A 26,405-nucleotide genomic window follows, 5' to 3' on the forward strand; every position below is an offset into this window, starting at 1 on the left:
AAATTCTTGATAATTAATCTATATATGTAATGCATTTATGAATTCAAGTCATCCAATGTACAGATCTGAACTGTTACATAATATCAGCCATAATATACACACATAATGTGCTCTGAAAACATTCTGGTGTATAAACCTAACGTCTATCACCTCCCATCTAAACAACTCTGCATAGTGGAACCTCCTGCTTAGAAAAAAAAATCAATAAAACAAACAAAAAAAGAATTAATTGTAACAAAAAACACATGGTTTCAAGTTAGCATCACAAGAACACTTCGAGTTGTTGACTTTGAAATACATGAGACATCAAATAAAGTCTCGTATTACACATTTCAAATGGTTATGCCTTTTTTAATCAAAGGCTGTGGCTATGTGTGCTTCAGCAGCTAGTGGGAAATAAAATGGCAGAGGACATTTTTTTTTTTATTTCAGTATGCATGCTATTCCTACTTCAGCAGTGCTGCTAAACTTGCTTAAATGAATACAGTAAACTCTCAAACACCCATGGGGATTGGTAGATGCCAGAAATTAGAAGTTATGTACCTACCATAACGTTCCATGTTAGTTGTCTTCTCTCGCCTTCTTTCTTGCTGGATGGGTTCGGAGCCGATCCTCGGCTCCGACTCGGCACTTGCTTTAGCTTGAGAACTCCTTTTACCAGCTCAAGGCAACCCTACATCCCATGATGCAAGGCGGAACTACCTCAGATCTCGTTTGGTAGCTAACCTACCCTGCTAAGAACTAACCTAACATAATTAGGAAAACAAGTTCATAATAAGAGTCCTCATATGAAGGCTCAGGAGGAAAACAACCTGATAGGAACTCTTCAAGATCTGTCCAGGCCAGGGGGAAGGAGGGAGGGACGCAAGAAAGAAGGCGAGAGAAGACAACTAACATGGAACGTTATGGTAGGTACATAACTTCTAAATGTTAAGTTGTCAATCTCGCCTTCATTCTTGCTGGATGGGACCGCGTCCCTAGCACCTGTATCCCGGGTGGCTCAATGGAACAGACTCTTGAGAACTGTGGAACCAAAACTGGCCCTGTCTCTGGAGGCCAAGTCTAACTTGTAATGAGAGACAAAGGTATGAGGCGTGGCCCAAGTAGCTGCTGCACAAATGGTATCAATGGGTAGTCTATCCTGAAAGGCTGCAGAAGTGGATAGACTCCTGGTTGAGTGTGCTTTTGGTTTAGAAGATAGCTGCTTGCCTCTGAGAGAGTACACATAGGAAATGGTGGAAGTCAACCATCTGGATAAGGTCACTTTAGAAACTGGAAGACCTATCCTGTTTTCTGCATAGGAGACAAATAATTGGTCCGATTTCCTGAATTGTTTAGTTCTATGCAAATAGTACCTGAGCTGACGATGGACATCCAAAAAATGAAGCTTCTGTTCAGCTCTGTCGGAATAGTTTGGGAAGATCTATAGATTGGTTAATATTGGTTTGAGACACAACTTTGGGGAGAAAGGACGGGTTCGTTCTTAAGGATACCCTGTCCTTATGAAAAACCAAGTAAGGAGAACGAATGCAGAGAGCTTGAATCTCGGAAACCCTTCTTGCTGAAGTGACAGCCAGTAAGAATATAGTTTTCCAGGTCAATAACTTCAAAGAACATGAAGCAGATGGTTCGAAGGGAGGTAGCATCAAGGATGCCAACATTAAGTTTAGATCCCATTGTGGAGGAGGATGCTTTATAGGCGGCTTTAGGAGAAAAACTCCTCTCAGAAAGGCCTTGCATAATCTATGAGACATAATGTTATTGTCATGCAAGCCAACATGATACTTGGAAATAGCAGCCAGTTGAACTTTAACTGTAGATGAAGAGGATCCTGAATGAAAAACCTCAGCCAGGAAATCTAAAACAGAATGTACAGGAGCAGTAAAGGGATCAATATTCCTGGAATTTGCCCAAATAGAAAAACGTCGCCACTTGCTAGCATAAACAGTCTTAGTTGACGACTTTAAAGAAGACACTAAGATGTCTCTGACTGAGTCAGAGATCATCGGTAGCCTGGCTAGGGAAGGAAGAGGAGCAACCAAGCAGTGAGGTTGAGAGAATGAATGGCCCAGTGCTGCTGACCCGACTGGTGGATCAAGAGATCCGGAACTGGGTCCAGATGCCAGGGCTGCACCAGAAGGTGACGATGCAGAGACGGAAACCAAATTTGTTGAGGCCAATAAGGGGCAATGAGAATCAACTTGGCCCTCAAAACGGTGGCTTTCTGAATGACTTGTGGAATCAAGGGAAAAGGAGGAAAAGCGTACAGAAGTCCCCGGGGCCAATCCTGGGTTAGAGAGTCTCTCAGGGGTTGGCCTGGAAGGGGAAAGAGGGTGAAAAAATCGAGGCACTTGTTGTTTTGAGGAGTAGCAAAAAGATCGCAACAAGGAGTGCCCCACTTCAGAAAAATCTGATCCACTACAGATTGATTGAGAGACCACTCGTGAGGCATCAGAATGGATCTGCTCAGCCTGTCCGCCAAGAGGTTGGACCTGCCGGGGATGTGCATTGCTATCAGAAACCGATGAGAGGAGATTGCCCATTGCCAAAGTCTGAGAGCTTCTCGACACAATGGATAGGACCTGGTCCCGCCCTGCTTGTTGATGTGCCAGACCACGGACATGTTGTCCGTTTGTACTGCAATAGTCCCCGTGGGAAGAAAGTCGTTGAGGGCCTGCAACGTTAAAAGCACCGCTCTCATCTCCAGGACACTTATGTACAGATGGTATTCTATGGGTTGCCACGTCCCGTGGACCATCCTGCCCTGATAATGCCCCCCCACCCGATCAGAGAGGCATCCATAGTGACTGTGGCAACTGGAGGAGGGGGAACAAAGGGTCAGCCCTGATGAAGAAGAGGGGAAGATATCCACCAATTCAGATGAGTTCTGCACGACTGTGTGACTAAGATTTCGTGCCTCATCGGGAGACTGTGGTACGACCACTGAGTGAATAGCATCCACTGCAGAAGACGCATGTGGAAGCGAGCCAGTGGTAGAAGAACAATGGCCACAGCCATAAGACCTAGAACCTTCAGTATAAATCTGGCTTTGACCTTGCTGCTCTGCAATAGAATCCGAACTAATTTTTGGATGTCCAGAATTCTTTGATCTGTTAGTCTGGCTAACATTTTGACGGTGTTTAATTCTGCGCCTATAAAGGTGATAGATTGGCAAGGCCGCAGAGAAGATTTTTCGAAATTTACTGAAATTCCCAAACTCCTGCAAAGCTGTAGAGTGTAGTCTCTGGTCTGAAGAAGCTGACACCTGGTGGTGGCGGAGAGGAGCCAGTCGTCCAAATAAGGAAACACCTGGAATCCTTGACATCTCAGATTAGCTGTGACCACTGCCATGCATTTGGTAAACACTCTGGGGGCTGAAGTGAGGCCAAAGGGCAGGGCTTTGAATTGGTAATGACTGGTCCCTAGCCGAAAGCGGAGAAACCTTCTGGAGTGCCTGTGAATCTTTATGTGATAGTACACGTCCTGAAGGTCTATAGAGCACATCCAGTTGTCCTTGCCCAGAAAGGGCAGAATGGACTGAAGCGTGACCATCCGGAATCTTGCCTTCTTGACAAATCTGTTTAGACTGCTCAGGTCTAATATTGGTCTCCAATCTCCCGTCCTTTTGGGGACCAAAAAGAATCTCGAGTAGACGCCGGATCCTACCTGGTCTGCCGGCACAGTCTGGATGGCTCTTTTTCCTAGGAGCTTTGAAACCTCCTGTTCTGCCAAATCCCTTTGACCGGGTGAGATGTCTGGAAGGGATTGTTGAGGTACGGGATACCTTTCGAAGGGGATTTTGTAACCCTCGGATATGATCGACTGTACCCACATATCTTGTGAGAGGGAATGCCAAGCTACTGGGTACAGTGAAATCCTTCCCCCGACTGCCTCCAAGGGTGGACAGTCGGGCAACACCTCAGGGATGCTGAAAGGGCTTCTCAGGAAGAGACTCTCTGTTGCCCTGGTTCTGAGGACCCCCCCTGCCTCTAGGGCGGCATCTATTATTGTTACCCCCTCTGCCTCTGGGAGTAAACTGACCACGTGTGTCCGGTGTAGCTCCTTGGGCTTTGCAGAACCACATCTTCCCTCCCTTCTGACCCTTGGGATATGGTCTAGAAGGGGTGGAAAAATGGACTCCAACGGCAGAAAGAGTTTTACCGTCCTGCTCACACCTGGTCAAGGTATCCTTCACCTGAGGTCCGAACAAAGCCGAACCATCAAAGGGGGTATTGGTGAAGGACGCCTTAAAGGGGTCTGCAAAATTACAAAGCCGCATCCAGGCTTGGCGTCTAAGAGCAACTCCTGTGCCTGCGGCCCTGCTCGCTCCATCGGCCGCACAGGATATGAGCCGCATGGAGGAGTTGGATAAGGAATTCAGGATTGCTAGCTGTGAGGCAATCTTTTCTTGAGCCCCAGCAGCAGAAGGATCCTGGACCACTTCACCCAGTTCCTTGAGAATATCTCTTTGAAGCCTGGTGAAGTGACAAAGGTAGTTCAGCGAACGCATAGCAAAGGTCGCTGAAGAAAACATCCGCTTTCCATACCTGTCCATGGTCCTAGAATCCTTGTTAGGAGGATGGACAGGTACTGAAGGATCCGCCAGTTCCTTCTTAGTGGCCGCTGCCACCACCATAGCATCCACAGAGACGCCCTTGGAAAGAAACTGTTTGTCCGTAGGGGCCGTAATAAACTTGGATGGTCTCCTGGGGACAGGTTCCACAGAATCTGGAGTTACCACGCCTTCCGAGCCACTACCTGCATAAGTGGGTCGAAAGGCGGAGACACCCAGGAGGTGGAGGGTCGGGATCCAAAAGCCTCCAGGTATACCGACTCATCCTCGGAGGGATCAATGGATGGCCAATTCCCCCTCTGTTTGAGGAGCTCAAAGATGTCTGAAAAGGAGACATCCTCAGAGGGGGATCATGGGGAACCCTCTGACTCATCTAAGTCGGTATCAGATGTAGTAGACTCGGGGGAGTCTGTGTGTTTCCTCTTACACGTCCTCTTCCGAGGGGGTTCACCTGCCGGATCAGGAGAAACTTCGGAAGAGGAGGAAATTCCCAATGGGGAAACCTGGGGCGATGGATCCATGGGCCTGAGAGCAAGAGGCTGGCAAGAGGTGTCTACAGGCACCGAAGAGGGAGGAGCTAGAGGGATGGACCGTTGACCTGGCTCAGTAGCCAGGACACTCCTCATCACCTCAAAGGCTCCCCTCCCCGGGAGACCGGAATATCCCTGATCCGAGGATACAGGAACTCCCGGCTCCACTGAGAGGGAAGGCTCCGAGGCCAATGTCGGTGCCGAGCTTATCAAAGCCGAAGCCCCGAGAGGGAGAGCGGGGTCGGACAAGGGTCCAATGCCACTAGCCCCCTCGGAGCCGACAAGGGAAACCTGACGACCGGATCCCTCCAAGGAAGGCCTCAAGGAGGAGATCGGAGCCGAGGACGATGGAGCCGAAGGATGTATCGGCTCCGGCGCCGAAACAGTCGCTGTCCCGAGAAGCTCCGGCTCCGAACTCTGGTGTGGAGTCGGAGGAGGAAGTTCAAGGGGTGAAACAATAGCCGAAGTCTGCTGAGACGGGCTATGGAGCATTTGGGCCAGTGCCTGCGACTTCAACAGCCTGCTTACCACCCTCTCTAAGTCGTGGTCAGACAGCCTGGAAGATCTCGAAGATCGGCTCTGATGGCTCCGCTCCGACAAAAGAAGAGACCCCGGAGCCGAGTGGATACTCTGCAACGAAGGGGACCGAGATCTCTTTCGGGACGAAGTCATCGGAGCCGAAGTCCCCTGAATTCCAGATGGAGCCGAAGGTTTCTCGGCTCCGATGCTGGATAAGGTGTCGGCTCCAGCCGGAGCCGACAAGGCCACAGTAGACCGGGTGTCGGAACCAATCGGTGCCGAACCCACTACTTTGGAAGCAGATAGATCAGTTCCAGCCGGAGCCGATCTCGGCTCCGACGGAGCCGGAGCCACCGGAGGAGGCTTGGATACTGTAGCCTGAACGTTCGGTGGCTTAGAAGGTTTACCAGACCCTGTTTTAGAGGGAGAACCTTCTGGCTTAAGTAAGCCACGGAGGATCAACTTATTCCTCCGTTCCTGCAGGACTCTCTGGCTAAAAGAGTGACACAAAGCACAGGAGTCCTGCAGGTGCAAAGGCCCCAGGCAGTAAACACAAGAAGTGTGACCGTCTGTCAGAGACATTTTCTGACAGCACGAGTCACACTTCTTGAAGCCTGAGACCTTGCCTTCCTTTGACATATTTCTAAGGAAGAAGTCACACACACACCCCAACAAACACACACAATTAATCCCCTAACACACAGACACACAGGTAGGGATTAACCAATGGGGTCTAGGCCTAACTTAACTTTTATACAATTACCAAAGGAATTTAAAAGTTTTGAACTGTAAGGGAATAGGGTGGGCTGTAAACACACTACACACTATGAAAGTGGAAACAAGGGGGAAATAAATCCCTAACTAAGCTTTTTTTTGACAAAAAATTACTTACCTCAGCTGGCAAAGGAGACCTCTGTCTCTGGGGTAGTTCCGCCTTGCATCATGGGATATAGGGTTGCCTCGAGCTGGTAAAAGGAGTTCTCAAGCTAAAGCAAGTGCCGAGTCCGAGCCGAGGATCGGCTCCGAACCCATCCAGCAAGAATAAAGGCGAGATTGACAACTTAACATGTACAGTTTTTGGTTGCTTGAGAGTTAATATTAAAAATAGACTGACAAATACTGTACCCTATACTATACCATAAACACTGTATTGATTTAATTTTAATATTGAAATACGGTAATTAAAAGCCTGGCTGGAATATTTTAAACTGATATTTCTACTAGAAAGCATGGCACATGGAACGGTTTTCAGTGGCATGCTGAGTGGATTGGAATTGAATGAACTGAACAGATCGAGAGTGTGAATGCATGTATGAAAGCAAAAGTGACTGTGTAGATCAGAGAAATGTATGAAAGCTGCAGAGAGTGTGTGTGAGAGACTGGAGAGAGAAAGAGTGACTGAATGTATGTAGGAAAGCTGAAGAGACTGTGTGTGTGTGAGACTGGAGAATCTGCAATCTGATGCAAACTGATTGAGTGAGTATGAAGCGAGTGTTGACAGTTAGCCATTAGACTTGTTTGGTTTGACTTGTTCTCATGCTGGGGAGAGAGGGAATTTATTGCTATCTTCCTTTTTAAAGTTCTAAAAGCATAAGGTATGTTTCTGTGGGGTGAAAAAGTCCAACATATGAAAATATGAATTGTTCATACTGTACTGTATTTCTTTGATTTTTTTTCTGGTTACTCGAGTTCCATTTAACTGAGAGTTTACTGTAATGCAGGATTTATCATGACTAACCTGACTGACTCAGATCTATATTTATGTTTGGGAACACACAGAGCCTTCCACTGTAGATTTGATGATAAAAGGATTATATGGCTGTACCACTCATTCTGTGGAAGAGACTTTCTTCGGTCCATTTTCAAATAAGAAGTCCTTAGTCTAACAGTGTCCTCTTTCCTTTTAAACTACAAAACACTCACTTATTCATTTATAAACATTTTTAAATCAGTATAATACCAGGTATCATCTTTGTTCTCTCTAACTGATAGCTCAAATACAGAGGCAAACTATACCACGTGCCTACATGTACACTTTTAGGAGATGCTAAAATCAATGATTCTCACTCCTTACTGCTTCTCTATATAATGTTATATGACCCTAGGTCACATAATTTACATGCAATACTTTTGGAGATAACATAAATAAGACACATATGATCAAAACTTCAAATGAACTGTAAGGAGCTCATCTGCAGTAGAAATCAGAAATTTTATTTTTCTGATATAAAGCACATTCTCAAACATTCAGTTCCTGTATTACATTACTTAGAGGCAGAAGCAGTATACAGTAGTTCATATGCCAGAGTAAAATATCAGACCGAGTCAGTGCATTTTGTAATCTGTGTCCAAACATGGAGTACATACAAGCTGAAAGACACAGTCTACCAAATTTAAAAAAACCCAAACGTCGATGTTCCAAACATCGACAACACAAACACTGATGTGCTGAGCAATAGCCTCGGAGCATACAAAATTAAAACTAAAAGAAAAACTGAAAAAAAAACAAAATAATGTTTTTAAGGAATGTATGGACTTACCCCCTGCTAATTATATATACTGACTCTGAGACTGCACAATACTGAGAAAAAATCATACTCCCCACCATGAAGGATTATGCAATCTCACACAGCTATTGACTATCTGCTTGGTCAGCCAACTTCGGTCGACGAAGCAGTTGTCAACCAAATTGTTTTGACAAAATTCATTGCTCCTATACTAATTATAAATAGATATAAATAATCGCTTACACACACACGTGCACACGCGCACACCCGCACAAATATATATAAGCAGATGCAGTTGAATTGGTCAAACGTTTTTAGTCAAAGTGTGAATCAAGTGACTGTTTTTGTTGCTTCGCATTGATGGACATTGCTCAATCAGACTTAGTGTTATATCTGAGGAGAATAATAGTTAGGATGGTTTCCCTTTTCTCCACTGTTATGTGGCCTTGCAGCTGGCATACATAAGTAACTGGGTCTGGGGGACACGGCATCCAAATAGGGGGGGTGCCAGGGGAGGCTGACTCTCCTTTAAAGAGAAAGCTTTTTGTATGCTTTTGTGCAGACAGCAAAGGTTTGACAAACATTTAAATGTTAGATTACCTGTGCAAATAATATGTGTACCAATGAAATTCAAGTTTGAGTCACTCACCCTCAACTTATCGGAAAATCAGTCTGCACATGCTATATCACAAGTAGATGGTGGGATACAGTATGCAGACACTGAACTAAGCTTTCTCACAAAGCTTATATAATGAAGACCTACCTGTTACATTCAACTGACTTTGACAGTGGGTAACTACAGGGATAAATTCCAAACAATGAACAAACTAACCTACCTTGTGGTTGGCCATGGAGTTTAAAAGTAAAAAAAAAAATTTTTTCCCCTCTTTTTTGTAAGTAAAATCAGAGCACTGCAGTACTTCATCTGTGGTCTGTCAGTAGTAATTGCTTACTACATTGTAGCAAGTAGTATGAAAAAAAAAAACATTTTTTTCCCAAATAAAACCCAAGTGCTATAGTGCTGCATGCTGAGTATAAACTGTAGCAACTGCTTGCAAGATTTATTGCAAGCAGTTTGCAACAGACTAAAAAAAAAAAAAAAAAAAAAACTAAAATATGAAAAAAAGGGGGGCAGGGCAGGTCACAGAGACAGGACCTAATTGGCTTCTGCATTTCAGGAGTCCCAGGTACCCGAATGTGGATTTTTTTTGGTTTTCTCTTGAAGATCTGTGGGGTGGCATGAACTGGGTACTGTATGCAATTTTGCAGAAGTCTTTGTATATATATATATATATATATATATATATATATATATATATATATGTATATGTATATATATATATATATATATATATATATATATATATATATATATTCTTTTTTTTTTGGGGGTGGAGAGCTAGACTCAGACCAGCATGGGGAGCTAGTTTAGCCAGCTATGCCTCTGGCTGAGAGCTACTTGAAAGCAAAGAACTGTACAGTATTCAATCCACAATGAAAATGTTAGCCACTGCAAGGTACTTTACTTACAGCAAAGAAAACAAACAAATGGTGCAGTTTCCTGAGCTCCTGTACCCTCTTCAGCAAAATGTAAGTTGGCGGTTCATGCCAAAGTATGAAGGGCTCTGCCCTCTGGCTAAAATAAACTCAAAGTTAAACCTCTTGGCACTGCTTCTTAGTCACTATTAAGAAGGGAGCTTATATAACTTATAAAATTGGTTAAAATACTTAAAAAATTACAAAATGGTTGAAAGAACTGAAACTGATTACCTGGTGCTTGCATCATCATGTGATGCTATCAGGATATATGACCCACTCGGTGCACCATTAAGGAACTCAATCATTGGTGGAGAGTTATCTGCCACAAAACAGAAAGTACATATTTATTACAATATAATTCTGACCACTGTTTATTTCATATGCAGTGATGTAACATAAGCAAGTAGCTAGCAGGTAGGTAAGAAATATGACATTTGTTCTTTTACATTTTTACATACAATATCCATCCCTGTTTCCATAATATTAGCACATGCCGCTTTTAAATTAATTCAGTAGTTAATGGTAAAACATTATGCTTGTATTTTGAATGGCTTGTGACATCTTGGCCATGAAATGACTGCAGTAACCTACATTTAGCAGAACCTTTTATGATGTATAATATATTACACATTAACAGAAAAAAAGTTCCCTTCTGAAGAATGCATGAGTATGCCATAAATATGTTAAATTTTCAATGCTACATTTTTTGCCATAAACTGGTAGAACAACTATTGGATTTATTTGTTAAGTGGAAAGTTTTTGTACATGAAGTTAATTTTAGAGGAATTCTGAGCAGAAATTCACCTGGAGAATTACATGTTTAATATTATCGAACAGGCTTTAGCAGTATGACATCATGTTAGATGGTACAGTGCTATCAAGGATCACAAGTGACATAGCAATTAAAAATGAAGTCGCACATGAACTGTCAAGAAAACAGTGTTTGGCTCAGCACAACAAGACAATGCTGTCACAGAATTGGGCTTAACATCAACTACTGTAAAGTATAACAGCAACCTACTAAATAAATCAGACAGGCAAACAAACATTAGCCAGGAATAAATTGATATTATCACATATGAATCAATTCAAGAATGGTCAGTTGCACATACGGTTATAGAATATTACAAACACGACCCTCATTTATTTTTTTAACTAAGTGCACCGGTCCTTTTCCATATTCTTTTTCACTATGACCCAAGCCACATGAGAGTAATACACATCACGCATATGTATTTGTATATGTGCATATATTCATATAGGCAAACAACTTCCACAGTGAGGGCTTTTAAGATGTAATTTGAATTTCCAAGTGAAATGCATATGAATTTTATTTCTAGTATAATGAGAACATATTGCTCATAAATTTTTGATATTGGTTTCATCTTCTGTCTTTTCAGCAAGGTTAAATAACCCTAAGTACAAAATGGATATAATGTCATACTGTTACAAGAGCTCTTTTAAATAATGCAGTTGTTGCCTTTTCAAAACAAACCATTTATCAGGTCCATTATGAAAGTTAATAATAAGTTAAAGTTAATAATAAAAACAAAATTAGAGAATTCCAAGAAAGGACTTGGGTAAAAAAACAACATGCAGAAATGCCATTATACCTTGCCACCAACGATTAAAGTGCATCTCAATCCTTATTTAAATGGCAGCAAACTGCCTTGGTCTTTTCTTTTTTGAACTCTAATGTAATGACATTACATATTTTCCCATGTACTAGGTACACCACTTAGAACTCTGGTGATGTGCAAGAAATATTTTTTGGAATTCTACTACAAACTGTAAGTAGTATTAAACTTTGCTTTCTTACATTTATTGTTTATCTCTTCCATGCTCTTCTATAACTGATTGCCTTTTGCAACTGTTTAGTGCTAAGGTCATAAGCAATCCAGAGTTGTTTGTATTGCAGTAACAATCACTTGATCTAGTCCTTTTGGCAGTAAGCTTTGCTTTTTTATGTAATTGCTGTTGTTTTCCTGAAAGTGAACAGAAGTTCTTAATTTCAAAATTATCTATAATTTTTTTACATGCCCAGCCCTTGCTCTCATATTGACACATTACCAACCAAATAGGCACCTCAGATCCAAAAATCAATCTCTCATCCAAGTGAAGAGGCCAGAACTCCCTGTGGGTAAAAACTTCTACTTTTTTACCATAGCCAAACTCTGGAATGCTCTCCCACCTGACCATAGGACCATCAGTACTACCTTCTCATTCAAAAAGTCTTTACAACATCTTTTTACTCAATGGCTCTGCTCTTGTACCATATCCCAATCCTCTATCACCAAATTAGACTGTGAAGACTACCTAAACCAAATTCAAAGCTCATTCACCCCCTCCTGCATAAGAACAATTGCATAAATGCACAATATATATGTCCTGACTGCTTAAAAAATTATATTAATTGTAATGTTTGCTTTACCATGATTCTAAATGTGTATAGTCTTTAAGTAACTTTTACATTTTATTCTTTGTAATTTGTTTAACTTGAGCTATGTTTGTGGAGCTTTTCTCTCCAGGCCTCCAATGAAAATGGGCTCATTTCAGTCCAGTGGACTTTCCTGGCAAAATAAAAAAAGGCAAATAAATAAAATAAATACATTTTTCTCTTGGCTCTATGCAGCAACTCCTTTGTGTTTTGGAACTTGCTCTATTCTCACTGCTCGATTATTTGCATTGGGAAAACTGCATATTCTTTTACTGAAACTTGAACAGGTTCCAAGAGCTAACCATTGTTCCCATTGTTTAACTCAATGTTGCATTATTATTTTTATGATGTATAAAATATTTAGCAGTTGCTAACTCTTCATCTCTGACGACTTCTAGCAGTCTGTTCTGTTATTATTCAACAGACTACTCCTTTCCCAACCCTGACACTATCTCTTACAACCCAACCTCTGCTTTTCTTTTTCCCACAGCTTCAACTTTCTCTCTAACTGTAACTTATTTGCATAATAGTATATCTACCCCCCTCATATTTTCCTGCTTAGCAGCTTCTCTTCACTCTACTTTTGTAATTCTGAGTTTCAAAGCATGCAGCTCTTAATTAACCTACTTTTCCGTCTGATCTTTCTTTTTCATTTTAGATCTGAAGTCCGATCCTAGAGAATAATTTCTGGAAATACCTGCCAGATTTTTACCCACACCTAAACTGCTTTGAATACTGTGGTCATCTTTAACCAAGCAACAGACACTAGGTAATGTATATTAACTACCAGAGCTGAACTATAGTACTTGTACAGTTTTCCATAACAGATTCCTCCACATCACCAGGTCAAACTAGTGTACCTCTACTTGTTTCCTCACCACTGCTGATCTTATTTTCTCCCCACTGACTCTTGACTGGAGACTAACTTTATTTCTACCCATAAGAGATTTGTCTAATTTGGACAAGTAAATACCTAAGGAGGAAAAGAATAAAAAAATAAATAAATAAAATTAAGGAAGAGGCTTACTGTTTGTCTCCTTGGGTGAACAACCATGTCCAGAGTCATCCTGCTCCATTCGCCCTCTATTCACTCGGGCTTAATCCACTACCCTGCCCTACCCCCATTCCCACCAGCCCCCACTCTCCCCACATTTACAGCTAATCAAACCACATCCCTTACCCATTTTTAGCCTATCTCTGACTTTTCGTCTTAAATTCCACATCCACTTCCAACTTATCTCTTTGCCTCCCCCAGATTTAACAACCAACTTATCGCTACATTTCCCTCTACACATCAGACACTCCCCTTCAGCATCAATATCTTTTCTATTTTTTTAAAAGACACGTCTTTATCTTTCTTCTTCATACTACCATGCTTCCAACAAATACTCTAGCACCTATCACTGCTCTACTTTGTCTACTCATCCTAGCATACCAAACCACCTTCTACCATAAACTCCATGTCACTAATATCTACTCTCCAACTCACCCACATAACTCAAACCACAACCAACACAAACATACACATTTTGCCACATCTGTACAACAGCTCTAACACACTATTCTTCACTTTCAAATACACCCACACACAAACACCTGTACACGCACTCCATACATTTTTTCTACACTCACTAACACAAATCAAACTATGAGGAGATATACACCCCAACCCAAACTTACCACTCCCAAAGATACAACCCAAACTCCATACAATCTACATCTAGTCTCACAAAAAACTCACCCAAGCAGGACCCTGGCAATCTTTCATCCAATAGCCCTACTACTAAATACAATAACTCTAACCTGTTAATTATTTACATCAACCTAAGAAGTACTATAAATAAAGTAAATTAATTCCATGATTTAATCCACCCATGCACCCCCAATTGAAAAATCTTGAAAACAGAATTGAAAAACAAATCAGAAATGTAAATAGACATAACAGATTTTCACCTAATCTAGGAAGAGCTGAATATAATTTACTCCTGGAACTAGGCCACAACCCCAACATTAGGGTTATGGAACCTGATAAGGGGGATGGCATAGTCATTATGGATAAAATAATGTATGAAGGTAAAATGTATGCTATTCTACAAGATGACACACGCTACAGATCTGTTTCTATCAACAAGATCAATATTTCATACAAAAAATAGATTTATCCATCAAGGACTTAATTGATCAAGGGGTAATAGATTTCTGCACATATATATATCTTGAAAATGAGAATCCTAGGGTACCTGCAATATTCGGGGTACCAAAAATTCACAAAGATGTTGAAAATCCACCCTTAAGGCCTATTGTCTCTGCTCAGGGATCCAATATGTCTTCCTTATCTAAGTTTCTGGATTGGAAGCTTAAACAAATTTGGGGCAAAGAGCAATATTTACTCAAGGATTCTTGGGAATTTTTATGTAAAGTTGTTCCTGAGTTTAATGTCCCCAACCTACAATTTCTTACCATAGATGTTGTTGACCTTTTTTCTGTCATATAGGGATTACTTTGGTTAGAAGAAGCTATGAGGGATAAACCACAGGCTTGTGACAATGATATCTTCCTGGTTATGGAATTGGCGGATCTAGCATTGCACAACAACTTTATTTATTTCACTGGGGAATATTTCAAACAGATATCTGGGGTGGCTATGGGTGCAAATTGCACCACCCACTTACGCCAACGTCATTTTGTCAGTATGGGAGAAGAAGTACATCTTAAACAGTGAATATAACAAAAATTGGATATTTTATTCCAGGTTTTTGGATGATATCTGTATTTTTTGGACAGGTATGACCAGTACTATAGAGGAATTTATGAAATATTTAAACTCCACTACTGACTTTTTGACCTTCACCGATCAGGTCAATATTCACCGGGTCGACTATTTGGATGTATCCTTGAGTGTGCAGGATACTGGCTTTAAATCTTCCATTTACAGAAAACCCACCTTCTCTAACGGTTACATTCATTACCATAGTTCTCATCCAAAACATCAGAAGAAGGGTGTAGTTAAGGGCCAATTTGTTAGGGCATCCCACATGAATTCAGATGACTTAGATTATCAACAAGAATATTTAAAGCTTACTGGGATGTTTCAGGAGAGAGGATATCATGAAGAATTTATTTCAGGTATCCTCAGGGATGTCCAGGACGGTAGGAAAACCAAATACCAATTTTGGGTACAGGCAAGGTGGAAAAATCTAAGAGGGATGGTGGACAGCATGATCCTATTCATGTAGGAGCTCTCTGATCTTGTAGCCCAGGCCGGTATGACCCTAGCCCTGAGTAGCATCCTGCCATCACCCAGAAAGACACCACAGTAAAAGGACAAAATGATTGACTTTAACAACTGGCTAAGCTTCTGGTGTCATTCTAAGGGAATCCAGTATCTGTCTGCCTGGGATGACATGATCGACAGACCACGCTGCTTTGCCAGAGATGGCCTGCACCTGTCGCTCTTGGGATTCCGGATACTGGCAAAGGCTCTTGACACCCCTATAGTGCCTTTTTTAGGCAAGGTTCAAATGACAAATTCATCACCATAACAGGTACAAGCAAGCAAAATCTGAGAGTAATGCTACTCAATGCTAGAAGTCTAAACCTCAAAATGCACTCACTCGAGGCACTCCTTAAAATGCAGAACATTGACATCTGTGCAGTGACAGAGACCTGGTTCAAAGCTCCAGAGAGCAACCCTGCATTACCAGGCTATAATTCATACCACAACGTTCGGCCACCAAACCTGGACCGAAACACTAAAGGTGGAGGCATGTCCATATTCATTAAGGATAGCCACACCTCCAAGCTAGTTGCTCAGCATAATGCATCAGTGATTATCCAAGTTCAACTAACTCTGGGCAAAACTGCAATCCAGATTGTAGCTTGCTACAGACCCCCCACCATGCCCCAGGATTCCCACTCCTCTTTTCTTGATACACTGAAAAATATTATGGTACAACCCAACACTCTAATAATGGGTGATTTCAACTACCCTACCATTAACTGGGAAAACTACTCATGTACCAACTCTTTTGCTCAACGTTTTCTGGAAATCATCAATTCCAACGCTTTGGATCAACTTATCCACACCCCCACCAGAGGCAGCAATATCCTAGACCTGGTCATCACCAACATGGGTGACTGGTGTTCCACACCAGAGGTCAGCTCCTCGTTGGTCAGATCCGACCACAAGCTAATCACCCTAGACATCCACATCTCGCTCCCACCCCCCATTAGGAAAACAACCGTAAAAGATTTCTCCAAAGTCAACTTCACACTTCTTAAGACAGAAGTGGCAAACTTCATGACACCCATGCAGATGGACAATAGAGGTACGACTGCTGAATCCTACACAAATGCACTTTATAAGCACTTACACAAGTGCATGGATCGTGCTATCCCTAACAGAACCAAGATGCTATCCTCCAAAAAAAGGAAGCCAATCTGGTGGTCTTCTGCCATAAACAAACTCTACAACAGAAGAAAGAAACTGTTGCAAAAAAGAGTAAAATCCCATAATTGGAGGAACTCCCTGTTCAGCCTCAGTAAGAAGCTGAGATCCCTCATAAAATCCTCCAAAGCTAGTAATGAAAACAAAACTGCCACTGATTCTAAAGACAACCACAAAGCATTCTATAGCTATGTCAAAAATCTCAATGGCAACACTCAGATCTGCTCTGAGTTACAGCACAATGACACAAAATATACAGAACCAACTGATATTGCCAACATCCTGGCAGATAGGTTCAGTGCTAACTTTACCCCCCTCTCACCCCTTAAAGGGCCCATCTTTATACCGGAAGAATGCAAAGTTCTTGTAATCACAGCTGCACAGGTAAAAACTTCACTCTCCAAAGCCAAGAACACAGCATCCATGGGACCTGACAACATCCCAGGCTGCCTTCTGCATGAACTACAGAATGAACTAGCACCCCACCTAAGTACCATGTTCAATCATAGCCTCACCTCAGGCTTTGTGCCCATTGAGTGGTGCACCGCGACAGTTGTCCCACTCCACAAAGGGGGGGCCACAACAGACCCCGGGAACTACCGCCCCATTAGCCTGATGAGCCTCGTCTGCAAGGCCATGGAACGTATCATCATGGAACTCATAACAAAGACATTGGAGATCTCCAAACCCTGGACCCCACACAGTTTGGGTTTGTAAAAGGCAGATAATGTCTCCTAAACCTGATAGACTTCTTTGAAGTAGTCACCAAAGCCATAGATGAGGGTAAGGTGGTTCACACAGCTTATCTAGATCTTGCCAAGGCGTTTGACACCATCCCCCACTCTGGAATTATAGATAAACTTACTAAACTAGATATAAATCCCTATGTCACAAGATGGGTTGCCAACTGGCTTAATGAAAGAACCCACACTGAGAAAGTAGCAGACTCCAAATCAGACTTCAGACCAGTGACAAGTGGAGTACCACAGAGTTCAGTCCTGGGTCCTCTCCTGTTTGGTATCTACTTCTCTGAAGTACAGGCTAACACAAAAGGTCTTTGGCTAACTAAATTCGCAGATGAATGCAAACTAGGAGCCATAACTGAAACTCCTAATGATGTGGACATCCTACAAAAGGGCCTCACTGAGACAGATGCCTGGTGTCAAAGACATGGTCTCAAGCTCAATGCCAAAAAGTGCATGGTCATCCCCTTTGGTAAAAATTCTGTACCCATGAACTACCACATAGGCGATAGTCTACTTAACACCGAAAGTGTGATAAGAAACCTTGGGACACAGGTGGACAGTAGTCTCTCCTTTGATAATAACATCGCCAAAGTGGTAAGGAAATCCTTCTACGTGGCACACCTCATCACAAAAGGTTTCTCATCCAGAAAAAAAGAGGTCCTTGTTCCCCTCTACTCATCACTCATTAGACCCATTATAGAGTACAACGCCCCTTTTGGTATGTACCTCACAAGACATCTACAACAACTGGAAAGGCCGCAAAAATACCTCACAAAGAGGATTACTGGCCTCAAATAGATGCCTTATGCAGACCGTCTCAAAAAACTCCAGCTTTACTCCGTCGCATATCACCTACTCAGAGGCGTTCTCTGCCTAACATACAAAGCTATGTCAAACCCAGAGCTGTTGGACATGCTCCACTTAAAGAAATCCCAATCCCTCCAAGCTACACGCTCTAGGGACCTAAACCTTGTCACCACAATAAACAGAAAGTACAGTTTTGTACCTACCATAAATGTAGATGTCCGATAGGAATGCATCTGCAGTCCTTACAAATGAGTTGTCCTGTCGTCAGGCAGCCCTTCGGTCGGCCGGATTCCAAAGTCTGGGTCTGGCCTCGGCTGGTGTCGCACTTCACCCGACGTCATTGCGGCAGTTATTCGGGTATAAAGGCATCAGCCGATGCCATTTTCCTCAGTGTTTCTTGCCCCAGATGCCAGGAGCCCTCTAAGAAGGCTAAATTTGGATAAATGCAAATGGTTCCAAATTGTAGAGAGCAAACAAAAAATAAGCATGTATGTACATATATACAAACAAATACACCATAATAGATTCCCCCAGCTAGCTACAAGATGGGCAAAATACCCTAGGAGTACCACAGAGGGGAAGGAGGGAGGGTAATCCTGACTGCAGATGCATTCCTATCGGACATCTACATTTATGGTAGGTACAAAACTGTACTATGTCCTTCAAGGATGCATCTGCAGTCCTTACAAATGGGTAGAATACCATAGCCCAACTGGGGGAGGAGGAGAAAATAGTTTATGGTGTAGTTAAGATCCCTTGCAAAACAGCAGTGGCAAAACCTGCTCGGGATCTGGAGTATAAAGGTAAATTATAATGCTTGGCAAATGTATGCACGGAGCTCCAAGTAGCAGCCTCTAAAATGTCTTTGGTAGCCACTCCTCGTAAGAAAGCTGTGGTAGTGGCTGTAGCCCTTGTAGAGTGAGGCTTGATGTTTTCTGGAGTTTTCTTTCCATGGTAGGAGTAACAAAATCTAATGCAATTTCCTATCCATTTAGAGATTGTCTGTTTTGAAATTGCTTTTCCTTCCATTCCTGTTGCATATGCTACCAGTAGCTGGTCAGTCTTTCTATTGCTCTTGGTCCTGTCCAGGTAGTAACGTAATTGCCTATGTACAGCCAAGGTATGCAACAGCCTTTCTCCCCTGTTCTGTGGGTTGGGGAAGAATGTAGGTAGGTGGATAGCTTGATTTAAAGATACTCTGGAGACCACCTTTGGCATAAAAGTAGGATTAGTTCTCATGGATACTCTATCTTGATGGAAGATCAGGAAGGGTTGTACTGCAATTAAAGCCTGTAGCTCAGATACCCTTCTTGCTGAAGTGATTGCAAGCAGGAAAGCAGTTTTCCATGATAAGTACTGTAATTCTGCTGTTGCTGCTGGCTCGAAAGGAGGGAGTGTCAATTTTTCTAACACGAAGTTCAAGTCCCATGCTGGCAATGGTGGCTTCCTAGGTGGTTTTACATTTTTAATTCCTCTCAGAAACTGCCTGAGCAGAGGATGTGAGAAGAGTGGAGGATCCAAGTTGTATTCTGCTGAGATAGCTGATGCATGAATCTTAATGGAAGAATAGGACAGGCCGTTGTGGAAGAGCTCTGCCAAGTATTCCAGGATGTTAGCTATGTTTACCAGTGACACATTCTCTCCTTTTGCAGTACTCCAAATGAGATATCTTTTCCATTTTGCTGAATATTTTTTTCTTGTTGAGGGTCTGCGAGCCTCCAAGATAATGTCTTTAACCCTTTGGGATAAATTTGGGTTATTTGGTCTTATGTAATGTTCCAGGCAGTCAGCTGCAGTGTTTTCAGGTTTGGATGCAGGGTGTTGTAGTTGTTCTGTGTTAACAGTAAGGGAACTAGAGGTAGAGTCCATATTTGTTCCCGAGACATGCTCCTCAGTAATGGGTACCAATGCTGCCTTGGCCAGTCTGGAGCTATCAGGATGATCCTTGGACGGTCCTCTTTGATTTTCAATAGCACCTTGTGCATCAAAGGAAGTGGTGGGAATGCATATGCTGTCAGGTTTTTCCAACTGAAAGATAGGGAGTCCACTTTCCAAGCAAGTGGGTGGTACGTCCTTGTGCAGAATCTCTGCAGTTGGTGATTGCGTGGGGATGCAAATAAGTCTATTTCTGGTAGCCCCTACTGTCTTGTAATGGTTTTGAAGATGTCCGGATGCAGCATCCATTCGTGGGCATCCGTGGCAGTCCTGCTTAGTATGTCTGCTAGAATGTTTTCTTTTCCTGGCACAAAAATTGCTTGTAACTGGATGTTGAGGCTCAGGGCCACATTCCAGAGGTCCATTGCCATCCGGCATAAAGGGTACGAATGTGTGCCTCCCTGCTTGTTGATGTACCACATAACTGTGGTGTTGTCTGTCCTTATCAACAGTGGACCTTGCTGAAGAAATGGTCTGAATGTCTGAATTGCCAGTTTTACTGCCAGCATTTCCTTTTGATTTATGTGTAGGTGCAGCTGGTCTTGAGTCCATAAGCCTTGTATGCACTTGTCCAGCATGTGCGCCCCCCCAACCGAGGTCTGAGGCGTCCGTTGTGATTGTCTGGCTTGGTTGAGTGCTGTGGAAGGGCAGTCCTTTGTTTGATTGACAGGCCTGAGCCCACCACTGAAATTCTTGTTTCAGGCATGGGATTATTGGAATTTGGGTTTATAGGCTGTGCTTGTGCTGAGACCATAAATTCCTTAGGTACCACTGTAGCTTTCTCATATGTAGTCTGGCATGTGGAACCAATATTATGCAGGATGCCATGTAACCCAAGGCTTGCAGAACTTTTCTTGCTGTTAGCTGGTTCTGCTTTGTCAAGGCCAAGAAGTAGAGAGGGAGTTGCTCCTGTTTTTCTACTGTTAGGAATGCCATTTGTCTTGCTGTGTCCAGTTCTGCACCCAAAAAGGTTATCCTTTGGGATGGTATCAGTCTTGACTTTTTTATATTGACTGTGTATCCCAGGGCTTGCAGTAGATAAATGACCCTTTTCAAGTCCTCTGTTAGTTTGTTTTTGTTGTCCGCTTGTAACAGGCAGTCGTCCAGGTAGGGGTAAATTTGAATTCCCTGAAGCCTGCAATGAGCAATTACTGATGCCAGGCATTTCGTGAATACTCTGGGCGCAGTAGATAAGCCAAAGGGCAATGCTGAGAATTGATAATGCTCTGATCCTGCAAGAAATCTGAGGTATCTTCTGCAATTTGGTCGTATGGGGACGTGCAGGTATGCCTCCTTGAGATCTAGCGTTACCAGCCAAGACTCCTTGCCCAGCATGGGAAGAAGCTGCTGTAGGGTCAGCATTTTGAATTTTGGGACAATGAGGAATGTGTTTAAAGCGGACAGGTCGAGAATAGGTCTCCATTGGTTTTCTTTTCTTGGTACCAGGAAGAGTCTGGAGTAAAATCCCTGTCCTTGCTCCACAGGTGGTACCTTTTCTACAGCTCTCATGCTTAGTAAGTGAGTTATTTGTTTCAGAGCTTCTGCCTTTTGATTTGGAGGTAGGTTTGGCATTCCTCTCTTCCTTGGTAGAGTATGAAAGTGAAACCTGTAACCTTGGTCTATTGTCTGTAAAATCCACTTGTCTGCTGTGATGTAATGCCAGTTTATTGAAAATAAGGCTAGCTTCCCGCCTAAGGGTGCTTCTAGTTGTTCCCTGGTAGGCGGTGCCAGAGCCAAGTCACTGTGATTGTCCTGTAGTAGAGGTGGTGGTGGCTGCATCTGTGGCCGTACCTCGCTGGTTGTTAACCTGCCACTGACGTCCCCTGTAGGCACCTCTGGATTGACCTCTGCCTCTTGAGCGCCTATTCCTGCCTCTCTGAGCTCTGGAGGTGTCTGGAAAGGACCAATTTTTGGAGGGCCAATTCCTGCTAAACCTTGGAGGTTGGACCTGTAAGAAATCCTTCACTGTCTGGACAGATTTTGCCTTCTCTTCCATCTTCTTCAGCACCTGTTGTGCAGGAGAGCTAAACAAATTGATCTTGTCCATGGGAGCATCTAGTAGCTTTGATTTGACATGATCCGGTAAGGCCTGTTCTTTCAACCATGCATGCCTTCTGATCACTGTGCCAGTCATGGCTGATCTAAAGGAAGCTTCCAGTGCATCATAGCCGCATTTTAAGGAATGATTACTGACCTGCTGAATGTTATGTACCATTTCCTGAACAGATTTTTTGTCTAATGGTTCATCTGATGACAGCTTTTTAGTTAACTGGTCTAACATAAATTCTTGATACTGGATCATATGGAATTGACAGTTCAAGGCCCTAGCTGAAAGAGTAGCAGAAGTGTAAACTTTTTTACCCCATCTCTCTAAGGCCCTAGATTCCCTTTCAGAGGGGAGGGGGTTTTTGGTAGAGGTAGCTGCTACAGCCTTGGGTCCCTGGGAGATAGTTTCGGGATCTGCAAAAGGGGCCTTATACAAATGATAATGTGTGTCCGGGACCCTGTAGTACCTATCGGGCTTAGCAGGGGCCGGAGGAAGAGAATCAGGAGCAGTACAAGCATCATTAAAAGCATCATCCACAACAGTAAGTACTGGAGGAATGGCTAAAGGCCTATGCTGCGGCAAATGCAGGAAGGTTCTAAGCCTTTTCCTAGTGTCTGAAAAATCCTGACCCTGCCATTGAAATTGTTCCCTCATAGCATGCAAGGTTTCCCCAAAAGAAAATTCCTCAGGCGGAGAGGCAGAAGGAATGGACTCTTCTGCATCAGAGTCCTCATAAGGAGAAAAGGGGGCCTCTCGAGGGTTTGAATTGTCTGATTCATCAGAGGAGCCATCTGAAGAAACTGGCTCAGGGGGCTCTACTCTAGTCCTCTTCTGTGGAGGTGGGTGAGAGGCCCTGTCTGAATGTGGTTGGGATCCCCGGATCAAAGAAATGAGATCCTCTGCTAGACTAAGCATTTGTGAACTAGAACTGGGCCTGTGAGAGGGGGTCTTAGCAGGCACAGTCTTGGCAGTTTTTGCTGCTTTAGCCCTGGCAAAGGCCTTAATCGACATGGATGCAGGAGGCCTAGCAGCGCCACGTGCAGGGGTAGAAATATCCAAAGGGATAGTATCGGATAAATCCTGTGTACCTGCAAGAGCAGGTGGGATTTCAGTAGCAGATTCAGCCAAGCTGGATGAGGCCTCGGTAAGAGGCAAGTTTTCGGCCGAAGGAAGAACCGTGGACTCGGTTTCAGCTGAAACCGAGACACTCGCGGTTGGCTTAACCGCGGTTTCGGCCGAAACCGCGGACCGCGAGTGTCGGTTCTTTTCCTTGCGTTTTTTAGAAATTTGCGCTGTCGGAGGATCCGACGGCATAATGTAAGCAAAATCTGAGCCGAAAAACTCTTCAGCAAATTCCGACCGACGTCTAAGAGTTTGTCGGTTGAAAGAAGCACAGGCTAGACAAGCTGCTACGTCGTGGTCTGGGCCTAAGCAAGGCAAACAGTAAGAGTGGAAATCTTTATGAGGTATTTGTTTCCCACAAGTTAAACAGTTATTCACTTTTTCTGACATCGGCTGAGGCAAGAAAGAGTCCCCAACGGGGTACTTAGCTTTTTAGAAGTCTTCTGGTAGTAGTTGAAGTATTCGGTAGTAGTAATCTCTGGTTCTGACCGACCGGCACTTGCGAACAGCTTCTGCTTCTGGCGCCACGCGGCAAGAAAGACTGAGGAAAATGGCGTCGGCTGATGCCTTTATACCCGAATAACTGCCGCAATGAAGTCGGGTGAAGTGCGACACCAGCCGAGGCCAGACCCAGACTTTGGAATCCGGCCGACCGAAGGGCTGCCTGGCGACAGGACAACCCATTTGTAAGGACTGCAGATGCATCCTTGAAGGACATCATGCTGGAGGGATAGATTCCTATCCGAGAGACTTCCCATTCTCTGGAACAGACTACCTATGTCAAACAGAGCTCCTTATTAGCACTCTTCAAGAAAAATCTTGATGATTGGATGGGTAATAGGAAATTCACCCTGGGGATCACTTCTGTGGTTCTGCTTGACAGGGGCACAGGAAAATAATTTTCTTGGGTGGCAAAAGCCAGGGTACACTTTTGGCTAGGCTTGTACAGGCCCTAGGGTCAATAGCCTAGTGCCTACCTATGAACCTATGGGTTTAATAAAGCCTTTATTACTGAGTACAGTGCCAATTCCAGTAATAGGAAAATAATAGAACAGGAATGGGAAACTTTTCGGGACATTACTGATCTCAATAATTTAAAAGGAAAAACAGTAAGAACAGTGTTCCGAAAGGGGAATAACATTAAGAACTTACTGGAATATGAACCCAGTATTAATAGATTTTCTAACCAACGTAAAGGTACATACAGGTATAGAACATGTTCACAACGTAAATACATATCACATACTGACAAAATATATATTGCAGCTAGAAACAGATGGATAAGGGCAACAACTTATTCTAACTGCAATAGTCAAGGGCTGATATATACAGCCACCTGTCAAAAATGCCAAGGGTTTTATGCTGGTAAAACTGAAAGACACCTGAAGAGGAGGATATATGAACATAATTATTTAGTACAGAAACAAAATCCTAACAATGCCCTGTTTTGGCATACATTGAAATGCCAACAGGCTAGGTTTGAATTTTTCATATTAGAAACCATGGTCCGAGACAATAGAGGGGGTCCTTGGGAGATTAGATTAGAGCATAGGGAAACCTATTGGCAAATTTTTTTAGAAGCCAATAAAACCCCTGGCTTAAATGATACTATATCTATTGTCCCATTGCTAAAACTGAAAGCTGGTAAACTGTGAAATTATTTTTCACAAATATTAAGGTGTTTCTAAGTAACCCTTATATATTTTTTGATATAAATATTTTAAAACATTATTGAAGTTTTAGGTGGTTGTTTAAAAATGAGTTTTTTTAAATTTTAAATGTATCATTCTTAAACATTTTTAAGGTATATATTGACTGTATAGTATTTAAATAGTGAATGTGTTTGTATTTCTTTAAATTTTAATTAAATTAAAGTTTTAATTGATTGTAACATAATATATAAGCTAGGCCATGCCAATCCACTATGTATCTGATGAAGTCAATGATTTATGCTGACAAAAACGTTATACTGTACTTCACTGACATTAATAAAATAAATTGAGTGGTTGCGGTCTCCCACGGACTAATTTTTGTTATTCTTGAATTCCATGATGCCCTTGTCCTTTATCTTAACCGAAACTTAGCTGAACCCCCATATAAAAGATAAGGAAATCGGAACCCAAGGCTACAACATAATTAGACTTGAGAGGATAAACAAGTGGGGTGGTGGTCTTTCTATCATGTTCAAAAATATTCTCAAATTAGACCATCAAAACTGCACACTCCCAGACCTTGCCAACTCTGAAATATTAATAACACGCCCTCCTGCAAGTAAATTCCCATAAAACAATAATATTAATTGCCACCTACTTCCCTCCTGGTAACAACCTATTCAACATAGAAAACCTTCTTTGCTGGTCACCAGCAACATTCAGCTAAGAAACTATAGTCCTAGGAGACTTCAACCTAGACTGGATTACCTGCACCTCTGAAAACCCCTCTAACTTTATCAACCTCAACAACTTCTCTCAAACTATTAACTCTCCCACCCATTTTGGTAAACATACAAAAATACAATCAATACTGAACTGGAGACTAACAAACAACCCAGCCTTAGTTACCAAGCAGACTGCCTAAGTGACCATTTACCAAGCTTTCTTCTTAGGAAACAGATATCTACCCCTAATATTATCATACTCAAACACATTTGCAGCAAAAAAAAACTTCTACCCCACCAAATTCAACACAGTGCTACAACAATGTGACTGGTCTCCTTTAAAACTCCTCCAGCTGGACCTTGCAGTTCAATATTTTAGCAATACATTCCTCAAGATATTAAAGTAACTCCCATAAGGAAAATTTGCACCAAAGCTAAACAATTACTTTGGCTAAGTAAAGACACCAAGCTATTACTTAAACAAAGGGATAGAGCCTGGTCACTATACCAAAGTTCCAAAAACAAGGATAACCTTATTGCAAATCAGCAACTAAGAAACCAAGCCAAAAAAAAAAAAAAAAAAAAACTGACAAGAAGTCATACAACTACACATCCTAACAAAAACATAAGAACAACCCTCCAAATTTTGATTAAGTATCAAACAACTCCTAAATCCAGGTAGATCCACTGCCACACACCACTCATCACCACAATTACTACCGATAGTATAGCATCCCAATTCAATTCACATTTCATCAAATCCACAACATCCCTCATAAACAATATTAACACACCACTAACAGTCCCAAACTCACCAGG

At 42.5% G+C, this 26,405-nt stretch overlaps 1 protein-coding gene across 2 annotated transcripts in view; it reads right to left on the reverse strand.

Moving 5' to 3' along the window:
* Positions 1 to 26,405, reverse strand: part of FAM3B (FAM3 metabolism regulating signaling molecule B) — a 556,690-nt gene that overhangs the window by 151,067 nt on the left and 379,218 nt on the right. For both annotated transcript variants that reach the window (XM_044071567.1, XM_044071566.1), the window contains one exon: positions 9,900 to 9,987. In XM_044071567.1, the coding sequence (XP_043927502.1) occupies positions 9,900 to 9,987 (88 nt within the window). The remainder of the gene's footprint in view (positions 1 to 9,899; positions 9,988 to 26,405) is intronic.

Source organism: Protopterus annectens, chromosome 5.part0 (genome assembly GCF_019279795.1).
Source record: "Protopterus annectens isolate FY-2018-M chromosome 5.part0, PAN1.0, whole genome shotgun sequence".
Taxonomy (NCBI): domain Eukaryota; kingdom Metazoa; phylum Chordata; order Ceratodontiformes; family Protopteridae; genus Protopterus; species Protopterus annectens.